A 25,045-nucleotide genomic window follows, 5' to 3' on the forward strand; every position below is an offset into this window, starting at 1 on the left:
GCCAGAAGTGTCCTAATGCTAATGAGGTGCCGAATATTTGAAGATTTGTGCCAGTGTAGATACAGCCCATGAGTTACATATAAGCATTTGATACTAGTTTAAATGTAGCCCATGCTTACAAAAAATATTTATAAAAAGAGAAGGGCTTTGTTATAGGCTATGATTTTGAAAGCTCTGGAATTATTTACAGTAATTTGGAGATATCACAATCTTAAATAAGAGCTTTTTCGCCATCCTTTTCATCATCTTCCACAATCACTGTCTGCTTTTCTTCTTTCAGCAGGTGAGTACCTTAAAATTCAAAGGAAAAAAAAAAACACTTGGGTTAACACTTTTGCTTTAAGGGGGTCCAATTTTCCTATCCCTTCCAGTCGTTTGATACTACTGCTATAGCGCTGCTGATTCTGATGAGATGTGTCTAATTATGTCCCTAGTAATAAGGAGTCCTGTAGCACCTTAGAGACTAACAGATTTTTAGGTCATGAGCTCTCATGGGCAAAAATCCTCTTCTTTAAATGGGTTAGAGTGAAAACTACAGAGACCAGGGTATATATAGCAGCCAAAACAAAAAAGAAAAAGAAAAAAAGGACGTTACCTGTTATTAGTAGGACCAGTAGTAAACCTGAAACTCATGTGTAACTGTGCCCTTTGTAATTCAACTATTGGGCATTCTCACACACTCGTGATAACTAAATAACTAGCACGTTGTGGTTTACTCTCCGAAGTCTACTGGACTGTTTGTAAAAGATTTAATTGGTAAAACAGTGTCAACTCTTCAGTTTACTAACAGTCCATACAGTACTCTACAGTACTAGCAAATTAATGTTATAAGCATGCATGTGCGCAAGTGCTCTCTCTCTCTCTCTCTCTCTTTTGCTTAGATTTTGCAAATGCTTATTCCTGAAAATAGGCAAACATGGTAAGACTTCATATCCCCCATATCCAGTATCACCCCACTGGAACTCATCTAATGGCAATGTGTTGCAGTGGTAAACAAAATATGAACTCAGAGCAATGCTGAACAGGCTCACATGCATTATTAGAGACATTGTACCACTACGGGCAACACTGAGCGCAGTGAATTCAACAAGCATCAAAGAAGACCTACCTGTAAATGAATAATAAGGATAATTACTGAAAACCACATGCCTGTCACTACGGCATTGGAAAATTGTACAGCATAATATAAAGAACAATGGTCTTGTGATTAAAGCATAGGACTAATTCAAGAGATAGAAGTTTGGCGGCTGAGTGAGGTCCTATGTCACCTATCATTTAATATATCTTTGTCTCTGCTTGTGAGCCCTTATCTTTTATTTGTCTGCTGTATATAGAATGTAAGTACCTAACGCCTAGAACAATGAGGCCCTGCTACTGACGGGGGCCTCTATGCACTACAGTGATACAGAGCATTAAAAATGGTGTCCCTAAAACGGTATGGTCACCACATCCCATGGGATCCAGCAGGCAAAGGTTCTACTGCATCCTTATTTTAGCTGAACTGGTTTGTTTTGCCTATTCCTATTTAAAAAAAAAAAAACACTCAACCCAATGAATAGCCTCCACAGTATCTTTTATTTCTGTTGCTTTGGTATGGTGGCTAAAATATTGTATAAACAGGGTGAGGGAAACCAGGACATGAAGCCAACCAAAATGCTTTGAGCCAGTTTCCTACTGTTTACTGTCAGTGCATGCCAACCTGCCAACTTATTCTGTCAAACCAACCCCCTTTCTTGCTTTCTGTGTTGTAAGCCCTCTCATCATGAAGTCTGAAAATAGAACGAAGGAAGCTTTGCCACACAGGAAGGCTATCTTCAAGTCTGGATCCTCTTCAAGAGGCGAGGAGTTTAAGGATAGCGTGGTGGGATTTGTCAATACCTATGTACCAGTCCTGACTCTGTTTACTGATTTAGTGCCTGGGTGGTCACTGAGCCTCTCGGCCTCAGCTTTCCCATCTGCAAAATTGGCATAATAACATTCCATATCATTTCATAGAGATATTTTAAGGATTAATACATTAAACAACATTGATGTCTGCCAGCCGCTTTGAATTATAAAGCAGCGTATAAATAAATATGAAGTAGTAGTTTACAGTGGAACCGGGTACTGATGAGAAATCTGTGGCCCAACATCAGACTATCTGGCTTGAGGCTCTAAGGTTCATGCGAGAGCTGTGGTAATAGAGTTAGCGAGTGGAGGTAGAGCATCAGGTACTTGTCTGGTCCCTGGTGCCTTGTAGAGCTTCCTCTGGTTGATTCTCATTTATATCTGACTGTCTATCAGTCATGGAACAATTCCTGTCGACTGGACACTGCTAGAGCATTCAGGAGCTTCAGCCATGTCCCCTAAACTGTGGCCAGTGAGGAGATGTCATACAGCTGCTCTAGTGGTAGTACAGCATGCAGGGACCGGCTCCTTGTCAGGGCAATCCTGAGGGAGTCAGTAAAATTGGCTTTACAAAGCAGTGCAGCAAAGGGGAAGAGTGCGGCTTTTATAATGATCTCAACTATCTATTAGTCAGGCATAGCTTTGCCATGTTCACATGAATATTTACATTCTTGTCAAAAACTACCTTTGCAGAGATTCTTCAGAAATACTTGCTTGAATTGACTATGCTGCTAAGTGAAGATAGCAATAAAAAGTGTTTCAGATCTGATGCAAATCATTTATGGCCATGTGGGAGGGTGTGGGTGGGGAAGCCTCATTAGATTTGTGGTGACATTGGCCCGAATCCTTAAAAGTATTGACGTGCCAAACGCTCGTTGACAGAGATCAAGGCCATTTACCCTCCATCAGAAGCCCAAGATGTGGGCTGATTTAATTTACTTGGCATTCAAATAGCTTTCATTTTTCCAGAGTGATTCATTTTTATATCTGTCACATGCTCTCATTAAAAAAAAAACAACCCTAATGTGGCCTGTTTTTAACCTGTTAGTTATTTTAATGTCACTTACTAATGATGAACTTACATGTATCCCTAGTACACTAGGGAAAATAGTGATGTTAAATGAATGCATTGCTCCAGCAAGATTTGCAACTTGAATGCCACAGTAATTTATCAAATACTTTGGGCTGCTTACTGCAACACATACAGCCCCCCTATTTGTGAAGAGATTGGTTGTAGGTATATCTCTAGCTACAAGACTAAGGTAAAATGAGAAGGAAGAGCAAATTTATCAGAACTCAGAATTCATTTTAATGTATCTCCTGCTCAGGAGAGGAAGGATGGGCTTATTCTTCAAGCATGAGATAGAGACCTGAGTTGAATTCTCCGCTCTGCCACTTATTTCATATGTGACCTTGGGTGAGTCATTTAATCTCTTTGTCTGATTCAAATTACTCATCTGTAATGCGGAGGTAATAATATTTCCTTCCCCCCCCCCAACACCCTTCCCTTCACATTTACTTGTTTTGTTCATGTTACTTGAAAACTCTTTGAGGCAGGGACTCTCTCTTATGTGTAAGCATGGAACCTAGGAGGATGGGACCCTGATCTTCACTGGGATGTTTAGGTGAATTAGAAATTACAATTCTGGACATTATTATGTTTTTACATAGCTTGCTGGCACTGATAGTTTTTCTCTAGACTGAGCATTAGAGAGCCAGCCAGGAGTCCTGTTCTCTTTCGGGGACTCGCTGTAACCTCAGGTAAGACACTTAACCTCTGTGTGCCTCAGTTTCTATCTTTAAATACTTATGTGTCTTATGGGGTGTTCTAAAAACACACAGTACATGTGTGTTCAGTGTTTGGAAGATGTAAAGTAGCATGGGCTTGATTCTGTGCCCTTTATTCCATAAGCAGCCCTACTGATTTCAGACAGTGTGGGACAGAGCCAGTCCCCAGAGAGTCTCCGTCCATCCAAAAGTGGAAAGGACTAATATCAAGTAATCAAGGACATTAATCAAAAATGGAAGGGACAGGGAAGCAGCATGATTTTTAGTTCTGTGTACGGGAGAAATGTTTGTGACGGCAGCTGTTAAAATAGGTAGTTTTAGTTTGTACTTTTGGTAATGCTTGGAGTGTTTGGCCTTTAGCAGCAAGTGGGGAGAAAAATAAAAACTCAACCTGGAACGCTCAACAGTGCAAGTTATTGAGAGAGCACTGGGCACTGTGTGCGCTATGGAAGCCGCACATCCAACAACAGTAATAATAGAGGACTAGGGACAGAAAGGCCCTTTCATGTTTGTTTGTTTTGCGAGTAACCCTGCTAGGGCATCTGGGGTTTGAGTCTATAATTGAGATTTTGTTTTGCACAGCTGGTCCACAAAACCTCATTTTATATCGTCTCTCCTTGCTGCCTTACTGGCTAACCCTACAAGTAAATAAGTTTTACGTACTAGACTTATCCACAGCTGCTGTGAGTTACCCTTTCACTGCGAGGCATGCAGCGTGGCACTTTGTGTCTAACTATCTGCTTTCTGTACTCTCATATCCAACCTGAAAAGAAGATAGGCTGCTTCAAAACACGAGGGATTCAAACCTGGGAACACAAGGCACACTACCTGTGTCACAAGCACAGAATATGCCCTGGGGATCATTAGATGGGAGATGTGCTCTGCAGGGCTATGTCTACACATGCCCCAAACTTCGAAATGGCCATGCAAATGGCCATTTCGAAGTTTACTAATGAAGTGCTGAAATGCATATTCAGCGCTTCATTAGCATGCGGGCAGCAGCGGCGCTTCGAAATTGACGCGGCTTGCCGCCGCGCATCTCGTCCAGACGGGGCTCCTTTTCGAAAGGACCCCGCCTACTTCGAAGTCCCCTTATTCCCATGAGCTGGGAGCCCCGTCTGGACGAGATGCGCGGCGGCAAGCCGCGTCAATTTCGAAGCGCCGCTGCCGCCCGCATGCTAAGGAAGCGCTGAATATGCATTTCAGCGCTTCATTAGTAAACTTCGAAATGGCCATTTGCGTGGCCATTTCGAAGTTTGGGGCACGTGTAGACACGGCCAGGAGAACTAAGCCCATGGAAAGGCAGCTGGCACTGTTGCTGTAAGCGAAGAGAAGGCAGTAAGGGGCAGGCTGTGAGAGTGAATTCAGAGGGGGACAAAGTGACTTCCTCATTCACCACTTGGTTAGTCCAATGTAATGAAATGAAAATCAGATGAGTCATGCTAGCATAACACTTTAGTGACTGCAGTGATAAATGGAGCCTAGGGCGGGTTTAATTTTCTATCAACTGCCACATGCTGCAGAAGTTGAATGCATATGCTGCTTCTGCTTATGCATGTGAAAATCACTGCATTTTTCTTTTCCCTTCATCCCTGTTTATATTTCTTGTCAGGCAAATCCTCTGGACATTATAATGAAATGTCTCTACTACTATGTAACCTTCATTAGCCTGTGCTATCATTTGTGCATTTTAGCAGAAGGAAAAGGTAGTCTTCTAGAGGTAGAGATGGGTAAAGATCTTTAAACCTGCACTAGGGGCTCTATTTCTGACTTAAATGCTCACTAAAGAGGTAAAGGTTAAACAAACAAAACTGATCCAGAATGAATTTGGATGACAAACCATAAATCAGGCCTAGCTGCACCCCTGCGACATACCAGAGATTATATTGAATATAATGCTCCTACAAAGAAATACATTCTTGTTTACTAGAAACAAAAACAAAATATATTCAGTTTCACTTTAACACCTTCATTGTGCCAGGCTCTGTGGATATTATGACACCACCAAATACCTGCTACTTAAATAACAACGTATGGGGTTGATTTTTGCTGCCCCACACAGCATGGTCTCCCTATGCGGTCCCAGAAACATAAAGGATTTTCAAAGTTTCGGCAAGTGGTCAGGGGAGAATTCCCTGGCATTGGAACAGTATGGAGCTGGCAAAATTGGTTCCATACGTAACCCAAGAGGCACTGAGACTGCTGACAGAAGAGAGTGAAGTCTCTGTTCTACAGCCTTGGCTGAGAGGTGCTTAGCTCATATGATAAAGCCTGAGGGCTTTAGCCACTAATGTCACAGGTTCCTTTCCTCCTACCACTGACCTGGGTGTGTTGGCTTTACACGTACAACCCTCTTCCAAGGCATGGCAGAGAGGGTAGAGCTGAAAGCACGGAACAGTGTGAGATGCTGTATTTTCAAACTAGGATAGTGACACGTTAGTAATTTATTACAAATGATTTGACAAACTGTGCCTCTCTTTCTGCTCCCTAATTAACTGCAAATAGATAGCTTTTCTCCAGCTTATTATTTGTATGACATTTTTGGCTAAATAATTTGTCCCAGTAATTCTTGGTCTGTACCTGTTGCCTATGAATAGCTCATTACAAGTGTTTGATAGTCAACATTTGCAAACAAAGCAGCTGCAATTAGAGATATATTACCTGGGCCCAGATTCTCCAAGATATTTAGGTGCCTGTCTTCTAATGATTTCTTAAGCTTGGTTTCATTTCCCCCTGCCGGGGATGTTTACTAAAATATTTGAATGAAAGGAACACAGCAGTGCTTGCAGACCCAGTATAAGCAGAATGGTTTAAAAATTCAAGTTTAGGTCTTGAGCCTGCAAGTTGGTTAATGTGTGATTTTCATAGGGTTGCGCAGGTGCTAAAGTCTGATCACCTTTGTTGAGAGCTTCAGTGGGACGTGGGACAAGGTGCGATGGGGGCCCAATTCTGCACCTTGGAAGAGGCAGGGCCAATGACGGAAGGGTACCACCGGGACCATGGCACTACTCCCTCTCCCCGGTCCCTTCCAGCCACGAACAGCCAGAGCTGCACTTCTCTAGCGATTTAGAGGGGTCCTGGGACAACTCTCCCTTTTGCACTCCCTACACTGGTGGGCCTGAGTTTGAATGTCCAGAGTAATTTGTAGGATATTGATCGGTTAGTTTTTTCCAATAATTGCCCAACTCTGACCTGAGCCTCCAAACATACCCATACTCAACCCTACCCACAGGACCAGATGCATTCATTTACCAGGGACGCTTACAGGAGTCAAGCCATCTGCGTACGTAAATGTTTGTAAGATCTGGGCCTCCAAGAGAGACAGATTTACAAAGATTTACTTAGGTACTTAAAGAGGCAGGCATTTGCCTAGATGGATGTTCAAAAGTAACATAAGCCCCATTCATTTGTGACCCAAGAACATCTAGAACAGTGTGTTTTTCAACCAGAGGTGTGGGTATACTGAGGTCTTCCAGGGGGTACATCAGCGCATCTAGGTATTTGCCTAGTTTTACAACAGGCTACATAAAAAAAAATGTTAGTGAACTCAGTATGATCTAAAAGGTCATTCAGACAATGACTTGTTTCTACTGCTTCATATGCCTTATGCTAAAATGTAAATACAGTATTTCTATTCCAATTCATTTATTTGAAAATAAGATGGTAGAAAGTCAGCAAGTTTTCAGGAGCAGTCTTCTGTGGTGTTTTTGCAAATAAGTATTTTTTAAGTGAGGTGCAACTTGTTGGTATGCAAAACAAATCCGACTCCTGAAAAGGGTACAGTTATCTGGAAAGGTTGAATGGCACTTGTTTCAAGACCTCAGATTACCTGAGGACCATGTTTCTCAACTGTTGGTACTCGTACCCTTAAGGCAGTGGGTTTCAACTAGTGTACCATGAGAACTGTCCACGTATGCCATGAAATTTTGTCAACTTCGCAGAGCCACTGTGAAGGGAAATGACCACCCTGCAGGACCATGTTTGCATTGGGAGGCCGCTGATATGCTCCTTCCAGGCCTGAATAAGCTGAAGGGAGCCTGCCCCCCATGGAGTGGGGGGCAGAGCCTGTTGGAGCTGGGGCATGATTTAAATGCCATATCTTGGCTTCAAAGAGCTGGCAGGGAGAGGAGCCTGATGTCAGTGGTTACACGTTTACTCAACATCCCAAGCCCGGCACTGAGCAGATTTTGAAAATGGGTCTGTACTCGCTGTCTAAGACAGTGTATTCTGTGGTGGATTTGAAACGTTAATGCATCTGATCCTTGTTTAGCTGGTTGTACACACTACTATGTTGCAAACCTCTCTTATGAAATGTAACCATAGTAAATATAAGTAAATGTGACATTTATGAGCAATGGATTCAGCTGAAAAAAGTGGGTGTGCCATGGAATTGCTTGTCTCACTGAAGTGTGCCATGTTACTGAAAAGGTTGGGAACCACTGCCTTATGGGTAGGCAAAAGAAATCTAGGAGTACTTATAATTTTTTGATGGAGTACTTCTTAGAAAAAGGTTGAGAAACACTGATCTAGATGGGAACTAGAAGAGCATACTGGGGCATATAGGGGCACAGGGATTCCCTGGGTTTACCAAAAAAATGTCATTCAAGGTTTCTATGAAAGCTTTTATCACAATGGTCATCTTAATCATACATACATTTGGATAACGAGTAAACAGTTACGTGTATTATACTCAAAATTACTTTATTAAGGTATGTGACTAAGGACTGGTTACCAGAAAGGGAGACAACCATGTTTTCTTTCAGGAAAGAAATGTTTATCTGTGTAAATGTAAATAATGTATTGTATGGTACACAATGGGTCCCCATTTATAGTCTGAGCTGAATGCTATGAAAGATTGAAAAATTTTCAGAAAGAGGAAATTTACACCAAGAAGGGAACTAGCAGGGGAGAGCCCTGTTTCCAAGTATGGTCAACTAAATGTTGGGGATATAACAAAAGGATGCTGAGCTATACACCTCCAGTCTGTAATCACAGCATGCCAGGGGGTTCAATGGATGAGAAGAAGTCTTGGCGAAAGTGAAGAAAAAGCTGGGGAAAGAACCTGGAGTAAACTGTCTTTAGGAGACAGAGAAAGAATTTGTTAAGCCATTTGTTTCCCATCCTCTATCTCTTGAATCTCTGGTCTTTGATAATAAAATTATTGTTGTTCCTGTTAGTCTGTCTAAATTCTGTGTGTTAGGCAAAGCAGGGACTTGGGGATGATGCTACAAGATGAGGTGTGCTCTCCCTTTGGGAACAGCAGATCTAGTTCTGTGCGTGTCCAAAGGAATGGGGGCTCAGAGCCCTAGAGGGATGCTTGGAAATCTCAGGGATTGGTGTGTTCCTTTCCCTGCCTGTGGAAAGACCTGCCGATGGGCTGGGGGGCAAAAGGGGCAATTGCCCACAGGCCTGGCATTTCAAAGGGTCCCAGAGCTATGGCCGCTACTGTGGTCAAAACTCTGGGCCCTTTGAAATGCCACGCGGAGCTGTGTGCTGCTCCGCAGGCAGCTCAGAGGGAGCATGAGAGGACCAGGCTGAGTGCCCCAAGCCTTGCCTCTTCCCCCTTGGTCCGGCTTCTCCCAGGGCAAAGAGCTGGGACCCCCTCCCACCTTGCCCCTGGGCCGGCAGTGCCCCTCAGCGCCACTGCCTATAGAGAAAGTGACTTCTGCAGAGGCCTGGAAAGCAGCATCTGTGCTGCCCAAGCCTGGTAGTCTCAGGGAGCTGACTCACACAGGCTCAGACAAGACTGTGTCTTTCCTCACCCAAAGACCTTGTGAGTGGCCAGGTGTCTTACAAACTTGGGTGCTCCTGGCAAGCACCACAGGTTTAGGTGCCTAACCTGTTTGGGCAATCCTGTAAATTCCAGTAAGTGCCTAACTGCAACTTTGGATACCATTGAAAATCTGCCCCAAAGACTTGGTGGTGGCAGGGGGGTGGGGGTGGGATCCCCACTCAGTCTGCTGAGCGTAATTCTTATCATTCTTCCCCTCTCTAATTTTCTTCCATTGGCTTTTTTCTGTCTCCCTCCCTCTCTCCCTGCTAATTATTCCTAAATGTAAGCGTGTGCTTAAATGCTTTGCTGAATCAGGTTCTTAGTAAGGAGCAACAGAACAGAAGCAGCCAATCTAACAAGTGTTCCTCTCCAGTGGTATCTTACTTTATGAACCATTTAACACTAGATTTGGAGCTGTCCTTCCCTCCCCAGTGGTTTGGAAACAGCTGCTGCACTGAGTCTTCTAAGCGGCAGTAGCTCATTCCTCCCTACACAGTAGTAATATTTGACTCAGATATGGCACGTTTCTTCTTCAGAACACTGTGCAACCATGAGCGCTATGAAGCTAACAACACCTTTGTGGTGTAGGGAGAATATCCACCAATGTCCTTCAAATTGCTCTGCACAACCAGACCATAGCGTCTGTACAACCCCATTAAAATCAGGTGTTGACTGACCTGCAGGGTCATGGCCCAAATCTGAAATTTTAAACAAATTCAAGTCAAATTTTGGGCAAAGATTTGGGACCGCTGAACTCATGCCAAGTTCACAGTAGGGATAAGGCCAAAAGAAAGCTTCTTTACCCCATTTCTTTCAGGCTGTAAGTTCTTCAGAACAGGGACTGAACCCTATATTTGTATAGAACCTAACACGTTTTGGTCACTCCTCCAGTACAAATAAAAATGCCAATTGGGAATAAGAAAAATCCGTAGCTCAAAGTAGGTAGGAAAGGATGAGTTAAATGGCGTGGGCATCCCTTACACTTCTACCTTACTTGACTTTATTTTTCGTCCTTTCAAAGCTGTGTTAATGCTCTTACCTGGGATAAGGGGTGGGATGTGTATTGCAGGTGTATCCTTTCTCCTGGGTTTTTTCTGTTCCTGCCCAGTGATCTGAGAGACTGACGTTACTTTACTCTTCTGTGTTTTTTCTGCAATGTCATGGCTTTTGACGAAATGTTCTGAAAAGTCCGAGAGGAGGCCTGCAGGGAACAACACACAATGAAAACCTCATCTACACTGATAAAAATTGCACCCTTTGAATTTAATATACTCAAGGTATGCTTACACTGTAGTGGCACAACTAGAGTCTTGGAGCTGGTAGTGGCACAGTGAGGGAGAGAGTTTTCCATCAATGTCGTTAATGCACCTCCTGAAGATGCGATCGTTACGTTGATGGACAAATTCTTCTGTCAACCTAGCAGTGTCTACATGGGGCCTTAGGAGACTTAACTACGTGTGTCAGGGATGTGATTTTTTTTTAACCTTTGAACACTGAGTGCTTCTGAGAATCATGTTCTCCCACCTTGCCATAAGGCAAACAGAGATTTAGAAGAATTTAGAAGAGAAATACTTTTATTTAATTCCCAGGGAATACAAGTAAACCATGAATCATCAGAAGTTTGGCAGATTTCTCTACTATTATGTTCCATTACCTGGTATAGGCGGTGGGGTGTGTAAGGCAGGAGTATCTTTTCTCCTTGGTTTTTTCTGCTCCAGTTCATCGTTCTGGGAAGCCTGGATATTTTTGCCCATTCTTGATTTCTTTTTGAGATCACAATTCTTAATCAGCTGTTCTGAAAGATCATCTGCATGGAAAAAATAGAGAATAAAAAAATGAAAACAATAAAGAAAAAAGTTAATGCTGAGGGAAAATAATGAATTACAGAACTCAGAAAAGGGCTCACTTTAATAATTGCATTTCCACCCTAGTTGCTCAAAAGATTATGCAAATTGACCTCTGGACAGGAGCTCATCACAAGGGCCTTAATACCACTGAAATAGGAGATAAGCGAGACTTAAATGGCTTGTGCTGGCCTCAGAAAATTAAACCTCACAGTTTCTGTGAAGAAGAAGAAAATGTGCCCATTTTACAGCTACAGTGACACAGATGCTAAAGCTAATAATTTCAACCTCACATGCCATATTTAGATACCTAAATTAATAAGATTAATTTTAAGAGTCCGTCAGTACCCCCATCTCCCATTTATTTTGGTGGGGTTATTCTGGCTTGACACCTCAGATAGCCTGCATATATGTTAGGCAATTATCCAAATTTCTGGATGCTTGGCCAACCTGAGCAAGTTGAGTCTTTTGAGACTGACCCATTACAAGTCATATATAATGCAGAGTTATGGTTTTTAAATTTGTTAACTTTTCTTTTCTGTTCCTAGATTTCATACCATCATACTTCCATGGCACAACTGTGCCACAGGCTTACAGTCTGAGGCTACACTAGCCTGGAAGATTGACCTGTGAAGGATTGATCTTTGCGGCTTGATTTCGTGCGTCTGGTAGAGACATACAAAATCAACCTATTGGGTCAGCATTGACCCCTGTACTCCTTGTTATATGCAAAAAGTAAGGGAGGTTGATGGGAGAATTTCTCCCATTGACACTCTTCAGTGAGGACGACTAGGTAAACTGATTGCAGATACTTCAATTCTAGCTACGCAATTGCCATAGATAGAATTGCATGTCTGTAATTGGCTTACTTTCCCTAACGTAGACATAGCCTTGGCTTGGGTAAAATAATTTATTCCTGTATGCCTCAGTTCCACACCTGTAAATGGGGATAATGGCGCTTCCTTTCTCCCATCTTTTGTTGGTCTTGTCTACCTGGAATGTAAATTTGTCAGAAGAGCGACATTTTTTATTTTGTGTTTATACAGTCCCAGCATAAAAGAACCTTGACGTTGTCTGGGAACTCAGATAATGCCAGTGTGAATTCACACTTGGGACACAGATATCTTGACTGTGTGTGAGCAAAGCAGGTTTGCAAAATTCTCCTTGCTTGGGCCAAATAAAATATTTGTATTTCATTGTGATCACCAGTGTAAGGGTAGGCAAGTAGATTTGCGTGCCTGGGTTAGCAAATCTTCCTGACAAATTTAGAAGGTTGGAGTGAAGTAATAATGTGAACCAGAGGCAAGGAATGTGACTATGCAAAAGGCACCCTATCAAAGTCTTGAAAGCCTCATATTTAGAAGTGTGTCTGAGCAGAGCCGTACCTCTAGTATGCCAAGCAGAAAAGTTATGTAAAAAGTCAGCTCTAAGAAGGGCATGGATTGACAATAAAGAGGAAATATAAGCACAAGGAATATTTGAAATCATTTACTGAAATAGTACATAGAAAGTGGATGTAAGGAAGTCTCAGATATATTTTAGTTTCTATATAATAGATTTATTCTATTAGCGTATAATCAATGAAAGAGCTTCTCTTTATCAGGGAAAAGAACAATGATTCTTTCCCCTTTCCTTTCTTTAAAAAGCTTCAGCCAGCATGTTTGTGCAAGAAAAACACCCTTTTCCTGTCCATCTGGCATCAGATGTGTTAGCAGAAGGCATAGTCTATCGGGTTTCATGAGGGCTCAGTTGTACTTCTTATGAACGAACTACCAATGGACAGTACTTGATGTAACGAAGACATCTCTCTAATTACCAGCCACTGACATCACCATAACAACACTAACCTAAGCGGCTGCAGTGTGAGTCTCGCTTGTCCAATCTGTCTTCTGGGATATCAAGTGGCTGCACGCAGTCTGTTGACATCATTGGAAAGGTTTGCTCTTGAAGCTGTAATAGCAAAAAGAAGCGTCCCATGAAACAGATAGTCTGTACCAATGGTCTTCACCCAGCCAGCCCTGGGCCATTCCTGTTTTCAGAATGATTTTTTGCCATACAACCACTGATAGTCTGGCTGATCTTGAGTGCTTGTGAACTGTATGGGCTTATTGCCCTCTGACCCGCCCCTTCCACTGAAGAATGCAAAACTGCAGATTCTAAGAAAAATCTGCCCACCTAGAGAACAGCAGGCCAGATGGAAGGGGTTGTAACCATTAGTACAGAAGGAACCTATTTAAAGGGACACACTACACTGAAAATCTAAAGTACACTAAAAGTAGTTCCAGGCTCTGAGGCCTTGTGCCATGTGTTATGCTGTTAGTGCGATTCATTTAGCGCTCTCGCTTAAGGATCCAAGCCCCACTTTGCTGGGCACAGTAAATACACATTGTTTTTAAGGGAAGGGGTTTTGGTGGTTTTACAATAACATTTTCCCATTTTTACAAGACATTGGTTTCATTCACTTTGTTGCAACAGGTCCACACTGACAGGGAAAACTAACAAATGGCCTGCACAGGGGAACCAGTGAAAGTGACCGTACAGGAAGCACTTGCAAATACATAGGCAGACAGTATAGGTGATTTGTGGCTCAGGCATTCATGGGAAAAAATAGTGGGTGCTGAGCATCTACCTACCACAGTTGTTCAGCAGTATCTCTGATCAGCTGTTTTGTAGCTGGAGGAGATGTTTGGGGGAGGACAGAGATGAATGTTTAGGGGTTGGGCAGAGACCTTGAGGGAGGAGTAGAGTGGGGGCAGGCCTTTGGGACAGAGCAGGAAGGGGACACCCCCCGGGACAATAAAAGCTAGTCTCTGTGATCAAATGCACCATAAAGCACACTGGAAAAATAAAGAATATTTTTTTCTTCTCTGTTCCCTTTCTGCTATAATCATCTAAGGTGTTGCTTGTAACAGCAATAAAATGGAGAAATAAGTGTAACTTTATCAAATCAATGGTGAGCCATTAACTTTTTCTAAGACATCATTAAAAAATTGGAAACCAAAAATGCCAAGTATGAGCTAGGCAAACTTCACGCTTCCTGGAAAGTCCCTGTGATACTTTTGATGATATCTTGATAAGGGTTGCGTGGCTGCTAGTGATGAGGTTCTGCTATTCTCAACGTGCAGTGGCAGTCAAAAAACCCAGCAATGTTAGGGATCATTAAAAAATGGATAGAGAATAAGACAGAGAATATCTGACTGCCTCTGCTTAAATCCATGATATGCCCAATTCTTGAATACAGATGTGGTGGCCTCATCTCAAAAGAGATATCTTTGGCATTGGAAAAAGTTCAAAAAAATGGCACTGGGATTTTTCAGTTTACAAAAGAGGAAACAGGGGTTGGTGGGAGAATGATAGAGATCTCGAAAATCATGACTGATGTTGAGAAGGTAAATAAAGAAAAGTTATCTACTTGTTCACGTAACATAAGAACTGAGAGTCACCAAATTAAATTAATAGGTAGCAGATTTAAAACAAAACGAATATTTCTTCATGCAACTCACAGTCAATGTGTGGAGCTTTTTGCCAGAGGATGTTCTGAAGGACCAGGACTTTAATAGGGTTTTAAAAAAACCTAGATAAATTCATGGAGGTTAGGTGCATCAATGGCTATTAGCTAGGATGGGTAAGAATGGTGTCCCCAGCCTCTGTCAAAAGCCGGACAAGGGTGACTGGGAGGGGATCACTTGCAGATTATCTGTTCTGTTCATTCCTTCGGGACATCTGACTTTGGCCACTGTCAGAAAACAGGATACTGGGCTAGATGGGCTTTGGTCTTGCCCAGTATTGCCATTCTTATGTTCTTACGTTGACCCTGTAGCCTTTGAAGCTTGCTCACTGACAGTCTCAAATTTAGGAAGCTGCGATACCTTTGTGGGTTATTTTGTGGCATCCCAGATGAATAGGTTCGTCTAACAGTATAGTTATATTTTAAAGCATCTTTGTGCAAAGAGATTCGGAATTCTTCAGATGCACGCAGATAAACTGTGCATGACTTTCCATACTAAGCATGCTTTCATAAAGCAATGAAATAAAATCCTGATATCCAGGAAGTGAATTACCCAAGGAAATCTTCAAACATTCTAGAAGACAAAACTATGAAGATGATTAATATGAATCATTAGTTTCCTCTTTGAAATAGAAGCATATACTTTCTTGAGCCCATATTGTAGTACCTTAAATGGAACTACTTTTCAGCTGGACTATGTGCTGAGACGTTCTAGAGTCTCTGGTCAAAATCTATCACCTTTTAAGGAAATTGTTGTCCATGAAGGCTTGTGATAGATAAGCATGTAGAGATAATGGATCATTTTCATCCTATGTGCAATTCCAGTGATTACAGCAGGGTTGTAGGTGAGATTAATTTAGACCAGTGTGAGACATTTTCTTAATGAATGCAAATGTTTGCATCAGAATTAGGATTGTACCAGAGTTTAGATTGCCTCTTTTGGGCTGGAAGGATTGTCTAGCTTCACACTTCTTGGACCGGCAAAAGCTGAGACCAGATCCACACTAGGTATCAAAATTGATTGTAGATACATTTCCAGCCATGGCAATTGTGTAGCTGGAATCAATGTATCTACAGTAAACTTGTCTAGCTGCCCCTCACTGAGGGAGGTCAATGAGAGAAATTCAACCACTGACTTCCCTTGTTTCTTGTGAGAATAAGGAGTATGGGGATAACCGTTGACCCCTGATAGTTAGATTTTTCACACGTCCCCACTGGAAGTGTGAAATCAAACCCCAGAAGCTCAACCCTGACTGGGTCAGTCTCCTGGCTAACGTAGATGTACTGAGACTGGCTGGGGTTGAGCAGAAGGTTTACAAATGCTCTTTTTTAGCTGGTAAAGAGCAGGTTGGCTGGTTGTTGCCAAATGGGAAAGATCATGGCATAGCATTTTAATGGCTGTCCTTGTGGATAGGGAAGAATGGGTAATGCAAGGATGGATGGAAAAAAAATCAATGACTTTGAGAAGCTCAGTAAAAGTCATCTGTTTCCTCTTAGGATCAGCTTACGTGCTCAGTCATGGTCATGTGACAGTTAAGAGCGCTTTGCGCCTTCATATGAACAAGAGCAGGAGAAGCATATGGAGAGCTCACTGGACTACTTCATTAAAACTCCTTCAAGTATATGCACAGATGTTCCAGATGCATCTTTTTACCACAAAGCAAACATCTACACAGTATACATAAACCCCTTCACTCTCCTGGCAGTAAATGATTACCTTAATTGCTAAGGTTGACAGATTTTAATGCTATATTGAAAATCACCTTCCATGGAAGGCAGTTTAATCCACTCTTCGGTTAAACTGGACCCTATTGTACATGGGCAAAGAGAAAGCAGTTTATAAAACTGAATTGGTTTAGCTTAGGTGTTAATTTGTGATCATTCAAAGGCTATGGTTTAGGGTTAGGTTGACGACGTCTGTCCAAAATGATGCAAATATTGTGAAATCAACTGATACTGTGAAAGTTTAATGATCCTGGGCTAAATCTTATGAGAAAGAGCTCTTTTTGTGATATTTGAAACAAAATTGAAAAAAATAGGCCTTGGTCATGTTTTGATTCTGAAGTCAGACTAAAACTTTAGCTTTGGAGTCATGAAGAGAGAGAGAGAGAGAGTGAGTGTGTGAGACACAGCGAGAAAAATGAATGGCTTGTCAAATGAAATGGGAAGGTTTGGGGAGTCGAGATGTTATGACTAGCCTATTGCTGCTTTTACGAACGTTATTAGTGCCACCACATAAAGAAAGCAAAAAGCACACCCGCATGACTTCATCAGTAACTGAGACCAAGGCACGGTAACAGCAGTAACATTGCAGAATAATCACAGAGCGAAAGGCATGTTAGTCTGTATGTTCACAAATCAAAAAAAGCGGTCTTGTCTTTAAAGTGCGACAAGATGGCTTTTTTTGTCTTGCAAAACAAGTGTAACTAGGTCATGTGGCACCTAGTTTTAACATGTGTCATGTATGACTGCTTGTGCCCAGTGGCTTTACCCATCTCCCGGGCTGTACATATAAAATGTTTGTGCACCAAGTTGCCCATCTAAAGTGGCCATTTTGCATGCTGAATTCTCCTATTTTTACGCTTAATTGCACAGACTCATCTTTGAAAATCGTGCCCTTAAGTTCTATCTAAATTCTATATGCCTGAAAATGGTTGAAACTTTCTTTTACTTTGACTGCATGAAGATTAAGAAGTTGCATAGATAATAAATAAATGATTATGTGCCAGATGATACACCAAGAGATGTATTCTTAGCTATCAGATTGCAGTTGCAATGCCTATTAATATTAACAGAGGCTAATTTTGTAACTCCTGCTGAAATTGTAGTTGAGAATAGGCATTAGTGTTTTGCACTGAGGAGATGAGTTATTATAATTTTTATTGCAAGTTTTCCCTGAATAGTACAGTTTTATAAAATATATATTGCACAGTTGAAGGATTCTTCAAAGGTGTTCCGTCTCACGGTTTGGTGTAATGCACTTCTCCACACAAAAGCACCTGGGTGTTCTGTTCATCCAGGGGATTACCTGATCCCATAAAGCAATGTGGTCGCCAAGAAAAATAAGAGCAACACTACAGCATGCATTACATGAATAATCATTAAGGTTATGTTTAGATTGCAGGGATTTGTTGGCAGAAGTTTGCGTTGGAAGATATCTTGCGAAAAAACATCTCTCGACGAATTGCAGCCAGAAGGCAAAAGCAGATTGAAAGAGTGATCTGCTCTGTCAACAGAGAGTGGCTGGACTGCTTGCCCACTCTATTGGTAAAATGGCCAACCGGAAGCACCGCAGACAGGGTTGTGTGGTGCCCCGGAATACTTTTCTGTTGATAGAAGGCCCCTGGAACATCCAGACTGGTGTTTTGTCAACAGATCTCTGTCGACGGCGGGCATTCTTGCTCTTGGCGAGCTGGATACAGCTGTTGACAAAAGCGTTGTGGTCTGTCGACTTACTGTTGACAGAACACCCTTGGGAATCTGGACGCTCTGCAGGTTTTGTCCACAAAACACCCATTTAGTCGACAAATCCCTCTAGTCTAGACATAGCCTAAGATGACCTTGGAAGCATTATCATGCACGGTGCATAAATAACAGCTGTCGAGAAGACGCTTTTGTTATATGGTGATAAGTTATTCAGGTTTAATATGAATATTTATTCTGCTAGTTAATAAAAAAGTTACCATAGAAACAGCTACAATGCAAGGTGCTTACATTTCCCCTGGATCGCATGCACTTAATTAAAAATATAGACTTGGCAATAATTGCTGTAAACTTTTGAATAGTGTTTTAGAAAGAAAATGCTGTTGATAATAAACCAAAATATTTTTCTTCTGGTTTTATCTGAGGCGAAGACGGGGGCTGCTTCTTGAGAAAACTGTGTGTGTATGATTTTCTTGTTTCTTTTCCCTTACTGCCAATCAAATTTTGATGAAAACAAAAGCCTAGTAAGCGAGATGAAAGGCCTTACCCCTTGTTGGGGGAATTGTTCCCTTGGATTTAATCCCGCTTCCACTAAAGCAAGAGGAAATCTTCACTGGCTTCCTTGAGAGCAGAATCAGCTCCCCTTATTTTGACCAGACTGTATGTGTGAGTGAGGGCTGCCAGCTAGGGCCTTATGTTTAGAGGTTGGCTTGTAAGTGCTCGAGAATGTATTTACATGCGTGTGAGTGAGCAGTGCTTGCTTCTCAGCCACTGATGTGCAATGGAGCTGCAAATGGTGACTATGAATATTTGATGGTTTGTGGCCCCGTAGACACACAAGTGAAGGGGCTGCACTGCCCCTGTGGGAGGGCTGAATCAGACCATGGGCAAGTCTCCACTTAAAAACGCTGCCTCAGCGCAGCTGCACTGTACCGCATCAGTGACGGTGCTCTTACGCTGATGGGAGAGCTTCTCCCTCTGGTGAGCTGAGGGCTGGTCTATGCTAGAAAGTCTACACTGGCGCAGCTGTACCAACGTAGCTATGCTGCTGCAGTACTGCCAGTGCAGACAGTCTACGGTTGTGGGAGAAAGTTCTCTTGTCAGTAGGCAGCCAACAGACTCCACCAGGCCCTGCACAAGGTGTGTGTGTTTGGGGAGGGGGGGAGCTGTTTCCCAGAGCCTGGAAAGGGCGGTCCTTATGCATAAGGGAGACCGGTGGGCCTAGGCTCCTGCAGCTAGCCTTTCAGCACCGCCTGCAGCTCTGGCAGCAATTTAAAGGCCCTGGGGCTCTACATGCTACTTTTGCTCCTGGGGCAGCAGCTGGGAGCCCAGGCCGTTTTAAATCACCAAGCCCTGTCGGCAGGCTTGCCTGCCAGTATAATTTATTCTACATCCCTGTGAACGCAGTACAATCCATACTGGCACATGGGGGGTGTAATTTACATCACTTTTTTCACACCCCTAAGCATCTTAAGTTGTACTGTATGAAGTGTTGGTGCATGCAAACCCTTACTCCATCTCCCAGAGAGGCAGTGGCTATGCCAACAGGAAAACCCTTCCCGCAGTCTGCATGGGGTGGGGTGGAGGATAGAGCCATATAACTGTGTTGCTGGGGGGATTTTCACACTTTTTCACACCCCAAATGAAGTACATACTGATATATGTCAGTAGTGTAGATCTGGCCTGTGACTTCGAGCATCACAATCTGGTACTTCTTCACACCAAGAGGGAAATAAGCCATGCCAGCCTTTTTGCTAGCACTTCCCTCTCTCTTTCAACACCGGGATGCTGGCATCTGTATGAAGGGAAGGGGGAGGCAGACTTCCAAGCCCTGCTTGCCTGTTGGCAGCTTCTCCCCACTGCCACCCCGTCCTTTGGAGGCTCTTGCAATATGGATAACCCACAAGGGAGAGTGGGGAATTGCCTTAGTTCTCTCTGTGAGAAAGCAAGAGGCCTTATGATTGAATCCCAAAAGAAAGCCTGAAGCTCAGTTCATCCCTGCCCTGCACCACATGTGGCCATTTACCTCTGTGCACAGTGGGTTTAAAATGGTATCACTGCTGTATGGGTACTACACACTCACACAGGGCAACGGAAAGGACTATTTCAGGAGAAAGCCCATGGAAAATGGCCCATTCACTTGTGATCAGACATCAGTGTTTGATTTTTGTTACTAGAGTATATGCTCTTATTTCCCGCACCCTAATTATATTCTGCCCCTGCACAAATACATCCTCAGGTAATTGTTAGAATTAAACACATTTAGATTAGGAAATGTGTGCCATACACAAGGAAACTGACTTTTCTTTACAAGAGGGTTCAAAGTGAAATTCTTTGTGGGCAGTTTTACCACTTCGATATTATACCACCTCATCAAAGGAACTCACCTATACTTGAGCCCTGATAACGTTATACAAAGTTTATATTCCAGAATTTGAAGTTTCATTTTAACATTCAATTTTTGTTTCCAGAAATTTCCACCAACATAGTTTGACTTAAACTGTATCCTCTCTCTGATACATAATAGTGCATGTGTTTAAAATCCTGACTGCTTTCTTTGTCCACCCAAACCTCTGACCAGTACCAACTCCCTGTCTCGCATCTATCCCACAAAACTGATTTTGAACAGTCTTCCAAGTCTATGGAGAAATTCCCACTGACTTCAGTGGGATTTGAATCAGACCCTATAGCAGCAGCAGCTCAACTTGAATCAATGGGTCAAAAGCAGAATAAAATTTCTGAGTTTCTGACCAAAAAAAAGTTGCTGTACTTGGAGATGACTAAATATGCAAAACCTTGCCTAATTAATTCCCCTCTGAGAAAAACATTCACATGTCTCTCCTTTTAGTTGGCTAAAATCCTAATAATCTTTCATATTCTGTCAAGTTGCACAATTTGTTCATGAAATAAGGCTGCAATTAAAATAAATTGACATATTTGTCTCTATACCACTTCATCCTCCATCCCATCTTTCCCATTCACAGCTCAGTCCACCTCCAAATTTCACCATATGGTACCATACATTTACTATGTCTAATTTCATCTTGTGGAGTACTTTGAGTCCCGAACTTTACTACATGCTCAGCATGATCTAGATAATACTGTCAATAGACAGGCAACTAGAAATCATCAGATAACTGTAAACAACTTGGTCCTGGTGACTACAAAATAAAAAAAAATGTTAAGCAAAGGTAAAGTGCATGTGTGCAGATGTACTTACCGACTGCTGAAAGGTTCTTGGCAGGGTGTGATAGGGTCAGCGTTCACTGAAGCCTGAACTTTCTTTGCTGCTGCTGTGTCCTTCTGCACTCCTTATCAAGGGAGCCGCTGTAGCGGTTACTATGGTAATGCTTTGTTTCAAAAGTACTCTGGGGAGGAAAAAAAGAAAAAGAATAACCTTTAGCCTGCATACTTAATAGATTTTTGATGAAGTGCTGATTCCTACTGTTTTTATTGGAATTAAGGAAATAAATTCTATAGATTTTTTTTTTTCTGGTGAGGAAAAAAAGGGTTAAACAACCTCTTATACTGGAGAGCAAAGACAATGATCCAAACATTTTGATGGAGGAATGAAAGGAATTAAACAGCGGATGGTAAATCTTAAAGTGAGCCAACTGGAGACAAAAATCAGACATACAGCTGCTATGGCCAAGCATCAATAAGGAACCAGACACGAGAGCGCGAGGTTGTTTTGGGGTGAAAGAGGCAGCAGATGAAAAACAGTGCAAGGAGGCAGGCCCACAAACTTTACAAGTCTCCAGCAGCAAGGTTTAACTGAGGACTGCGGTGTTTGTATGTGTGTGTATGTGGCCTTGACTCATTACACAAGCTTGGCACACTGATGTCATTTATGGAGCCAGCCTGGGAGTCTTCTGTGGCTGCTGTATTCTTGCCAGCAGTGTATGGTCTCTGCTATTTTAGCCTATTGCTTTAGACAGGACTGCTATTTGGAAGGGGGAAAAATGTATAAACATGCTAGATCTTTGCAAAATCAAGATGAAGCACTCTGTTCAGTTGATGTTGTTATGAATCACACCTATTTTAGTATTCATCCTCATATGAAAATCTCTTCTTCTCCTGGGTCCTTACAGTAAAACGTTTTGTAAACCCATGACTTCTGACAGTTGGGTAGTCACATTCAGATTGCCATTCCCAGGCTGTCACTATCACATTGCAACACATTGCTTAACTTAGTCTTGTTTTCTTTCATACAGTAGGGAGAATGTGTGCCAAGGACCCAAAAGTTAAAGCTTGCCCCCAGTCCTGCGATGAGCTGACCACACTCAGCTGTGAAATTTGGTCCAGTCTTGTAAGGTGTTGAACACTTTTAATTCCCTAAGGGACTCTTTTCTGCAGTTATTGAAATGAGATTGCCTAGTGACTTCAGTTGGGGAGAAGGGCTTTTATCCTAGGACGAAGGCTGAACATTTTAAAAAAATACTTAAGTGACTTAGGACTCTGAGTCCCATTTTCTGAAGTGGCTTAGGCACTTGGGAGCTTAAGTTTGACTGAAAGTTAATGGAATGGAAATGCCCAAGTCACTTATGAAAATGGGGCATAATGTCTTAGGTAGACTGCGCTCCTGACACCTTGTCCAGGGGCATGGTGAAACTGTTGGATCCCCTGTGTATAATAAATATCTGTAGTACATTTGCTATTGGGTTTCAGCTTGACTTGAAATTAAAGGTGATATTTTCTAACACATGAAGGGTAGTTAGGATTCTGACTCCTATTTACTTCCAAAGGAATCGGACACCTACTTGCCCTATGTCCTAGGAAATAAATCTCCTTTCTAAAGGAATACTGATGTCCTGCAACTGTTGCCAAAACCAAACAGTAATACATAGGCTGATTTATAGAGGCATCCTGGTGCCAGTAGAAGTTTGTTGTCTTAGTAGCTATGCACTCTGTAATGTAGCTACAGCTCTCTGTCAGACAGGTCTGTCATACATGCATATTAAATCTATTGCCACTGATAGTGAAACATTGTAATAACTTTCTTGACTATAACTTTGTTTGCAATGAATGCATTTTGCTTACTTTTGAATCTGCTCCAGCTCAGGGTGAGATTCTGATCTCATTGACACCAGTGCTAATCCGGAGAAACTCCTCTGAAGCCACTGGATATGTACGAGTGGAACAAAAAGCTGCTTCTTAAAGGCTTGTAGCCTCATGTTTGCTAAGGAGAGGTTGGGGATAAAGAAATCAGGAGAATGTGGAGAAGAAAGAATACTTGTATTGAAAAAAAACCAGAAATGTGATTCAAAATGTGCAATCACACTTGATTTAAATGCGATTGTGCTGTTGTGAATGATAGAGTTTGTGCCAGCTAATGCATGTGATACATATGGTACCCATATATTTGCCACTGTAGCGTCTGTGGTAGAATGAATATATATGGGAAGGAGTGTATACAGGGAAAATTATGCTTGTTTTTGGCTAGAGTTACCCTTACATTAAACTGAATTACATCTAGGGTGTGGGGGGAGGGGAACGCTTCAGATTAGCAAGTAAGAAAGATTCAGTTTAACCTCGAGATGAGGGGTCCTGCAAATGCTAGACATAGCTTATGAGGGCAGCGAAAAACCTCAGATTCCGGGAGGCCTTGTAAAATGGGGTGGTCCCTGTTTTCTTATTCTCCATGGGTCACAAATTAATTCCTGAAATAATTTTGCTGAGCCTGGATTGCTGTGCAAGTTCATGTTTTAAATATGACATCTCTTTTATTGACCTGGTGGTCTGGAAAGAATGTTATGAATCCATAGGTGGCTATGGTGCTTGCTTGGGAGGAAAGGACAGTGAATATGAGCATCGTTGAGAGGACAGCATGCACAGGAAACATCAGGAGCAGTCTATTGGGGGGAAGGAACAAGGTGACGTGCATGGGCATGAGGGGGCAATACCTTATGGAGAGTTAAAGATAAGTTTCAGGGCATGGTGTATGTGTCCATAGAAATCATTATTGTGGAATGTCGTCTCCAAAGAGATGAGGATAATTGAGAGCATAGCTGCCATGATGCACAAAATAGATCCATTTTTAAAGTAATATTTCAGCAGTTACCCCATAATTCCTGGAAAAAAAAGGAAGCAAAATGTTTCAATACACTATGTCTGTTTGGCCCGATAGTTTGCTGGTTTGAGTAAGCGTTCAGATAGTAGGAGGAGAGGGGTGGCACTTATGATGTTGGCAGGCCAAATGGCAGCTCTTGCCTAGGCTGAAGGCATGAGCTAAGGACAGACAAACTTATAGCTGGACTTATAGACTAGCTCACCCTTATGGTAGTTTTGCTCAGAACAGTTATTAGTCTGGTATTAGGCAGGGAGAGTGGAGTGCAGCAGGCTGGCACCAGGTCACTCCACTTCCTACCATCGCAATGAAGCAGAGCGACCCAGCTGGAAGATGGGAGCAGAGTAGAGCAGGCTGTTGGGCTGCTCCACTTCCTGTGGCTACTGCTGCTGCAGTGAGTGTGTGTGTGGGGGGGGGTCCTGCTCCTGCTCCCACCCCAAGTCAGGGCTCCTGCTAATCCCTAGGCTCATGTCTCTTGGAAGTGGGCTTCAGGCAAAGACTGCAACGAGGGCAAGTAAGGGCAGAGCAGAGCTGGAAAGAGGTGGGTCAGGGTGGAGCAGAGTGGGGTTCAGGGGAAGGGGTGAAGTGGGAGCAGAGTGGGGACAGAGCAGAGGGGGGAGGAGGCAAGGAAGGGGCATGGCCTGTGGCAGCGTGGGGGTTGACCTGGGCCCCACAGATGGCCTTAAATGTATGTTGTGTTTAGACACCACAGAACGCTTGTAAATTGCTGCAAGCATTAATCTCACTTGTGAGGT

At 42.6% G+C, this 25,045-nt stretch overlaps 1 protein-coding gene across 1 annotated transcript; it reads right to left on the reverse strand.

Annotated features, from left to right (window-relative positions):
• Positions 1-169: 169 nt before the first annotated feature.
• PPP1R17 (protein phosphatase 1 regulatory subunit 17) lies at positions 170-22,010 on the reverse strand. The gene is made up of 6 exons (XM_074986063.1): positions 21,861-22,010; positions 21,444-21,591; positions 13,140-13,242; positions 11,103-11,255; positions 10,488-10,649; positions 170-291 (listed from the first exon to the last, which is right to left on the reverse strand). The coding sequence occupies exons 3-6, from the start codon at positions 13,219-13,221 to the stop codon at positions 212-214; spliced, it is 477 nt and encodes a 158-aa protein (XP_074842164.1). The 5' UTR covers positions 13,222-13,242; positions 21,444-21,591; positions 21,861-22,010; the 3' UTR covers positions 170-211.
• Between the last annotated feature and the right edge of the window lie 3,035 nt (positions 22,011-25,045).

This window comes from Carettochelys insculpta, chromosome 2 (assembly GCF_033958435.1).
Source record: "Carettochelys insculpta isolate YL-2023 chromosome 2, ASM3395843v1, whole genome shotgun sequence".
Lineage (NCBI taxonomy): Eukaryota > Metazoa > Chordata > Testudines > Carettochelyidae > Carettochelys > Carettochelys insculpta.